Source organism: Sinocyclocheilus rhinocerous, unplaced genomic scaffold, assembly GCF_001515625.1.
Source record: "Sinocyclocheilus rhinocerous isolate Xijiao unplaced genomic scaffold, SAMN03320098_v1.1 scaffold3642, whole genome shotgun sequence".
NCBI lineage: Eukaryota > Metazoa > Chordata > Actinopteri > Cypriniformes > Cyprinidae > Sinocyclocheilus > Sinocyclocheilus rhinocerous.
Window position 1 is genome coordinate 175,415 of NW_015644863.1, and position 1,189 is coordinate 176,603.

Here is a 1,189-nt window from a genome sequence, read left to right on the forward strand (position 1 = left end):
AATTTTTTTATTATTATTGTTTTTTTTTTAAAGCAGACTGCAACATGGCAATTCAGTCAATAGATACCGAACCTCTTCATAAGCAAATTTCACCCGTGGCATCAGTACATATTTCAAGTGTTCTCCATGGTGTTAAGAAGCATCAATGTTCAGCTGTCTTCAAGCTCAACTTTTCTAGCGCTGAATCAGTTCAGTCTCCTCTCTGTATTTTCAGAGCACACCAACATGACTCTGGAAGGAAACCATCACAAGTTCAGCACAAAGCCTTGAGGAACACCAGCCTCCAGCATAAGTGATAATGGTTTCCTTCTCTGTGCACACCTCTGCACAGCGTCCCAACGAAAACTTCCCTCAACGAAACTTCAGCGACTGGCGCGTCAGTCCGGTAATGAGCATAAATGTGTCCTTCTTGTCCTGCTGAAGAGCCATGAGCGCTCTGGAAATGCCCTCAGGATCCTGGTGCAGCGAGAGGATGCTCCTGGCTCTCTCCGCCGCCTTCAGGTCTCCGGCTTTCTCGAAGAGTTTCACCAGGGCGTCCTGGTTGACGTTCTCGAAGATGTTCGGCGAGGCTTTCTTGCGGTGCGCCGTGCCGAATTTGACGCCGCTCACGGCGGCACTGACGCGACGAGAGTCTGAAGACGCGTATGAAGACATGGCGGTAGAAATAGACCGTTTTCGAGACGTCCTGTGTTTGATAGCAGCGGCTGTGCTCTCAGTGACTCCAGCATTGGAGAGAACAGCCGGTTTTATAGGGGACTGACCGAGAATTCCCTTTTGAGATGATGTCATATGGACGGCTAGTGAACGCCCATTCGCCCAACTTTATCCGCTGCGCTCAGGACGCGCTGAGGGAGACTGTTCTGACGCAAAGATGAACTTACCGAAGAATTCATTAATAAAGCGCACTATAAACGACCTCTTTTGAGTTCAGCTTTGTCTAACAGACTTTTTACAAGAAATTGCCTTATGACAGTACTCTAACGCTCCACATAGATGCCAATACATTTCCGCACTGGGAAGTTTTATAGAGTGGCATCAATTACATTATGCAGTGATTTTTTTGCAAGTTTATATTATATATATATATATATATATAATAACAATAATATATTTCTTATAAATTGTACCTCTATTGATTATTAATCAAATTTTTAAAAATTATATTGAGAAAAATATTAAACTATGTACC

At 43.7% G+C, this 1,189-nt stretch overlaps 1 protein-coding gene across 1 annotated transcript; it reads right to left on the reverse strand.

Annotated features, from left to right (window-relative positions):
• Positions 1–307: 307 nt before the first annotated feature.
• LOC107705075 (protein C8orf4 homolog) lies at positions 308–823 on the reverse strand. The gene has a single exon (XM_016508209.1). It carries the CDS (start codon positions 787–789, stop codon positions 352–354), a length of 438 nt encoding a protein of 145 aa, XP_016363695.1. The 5' UTR covers positions 790–823; the 3' UTR covers positions 308–351.
• Positions 824–1,189: the final 366 nt, after the last annotated feature.

Bases quoted from the DNA above. Each gene is read 5' to 3' on its own strand.
- LOC107705075 (XM_016508209.1), bottom strand. From the start codon at position 789: ATGACATCATCTCAAAAGGGAATTCTCGGTCAGTCCCCTATAAAACCG.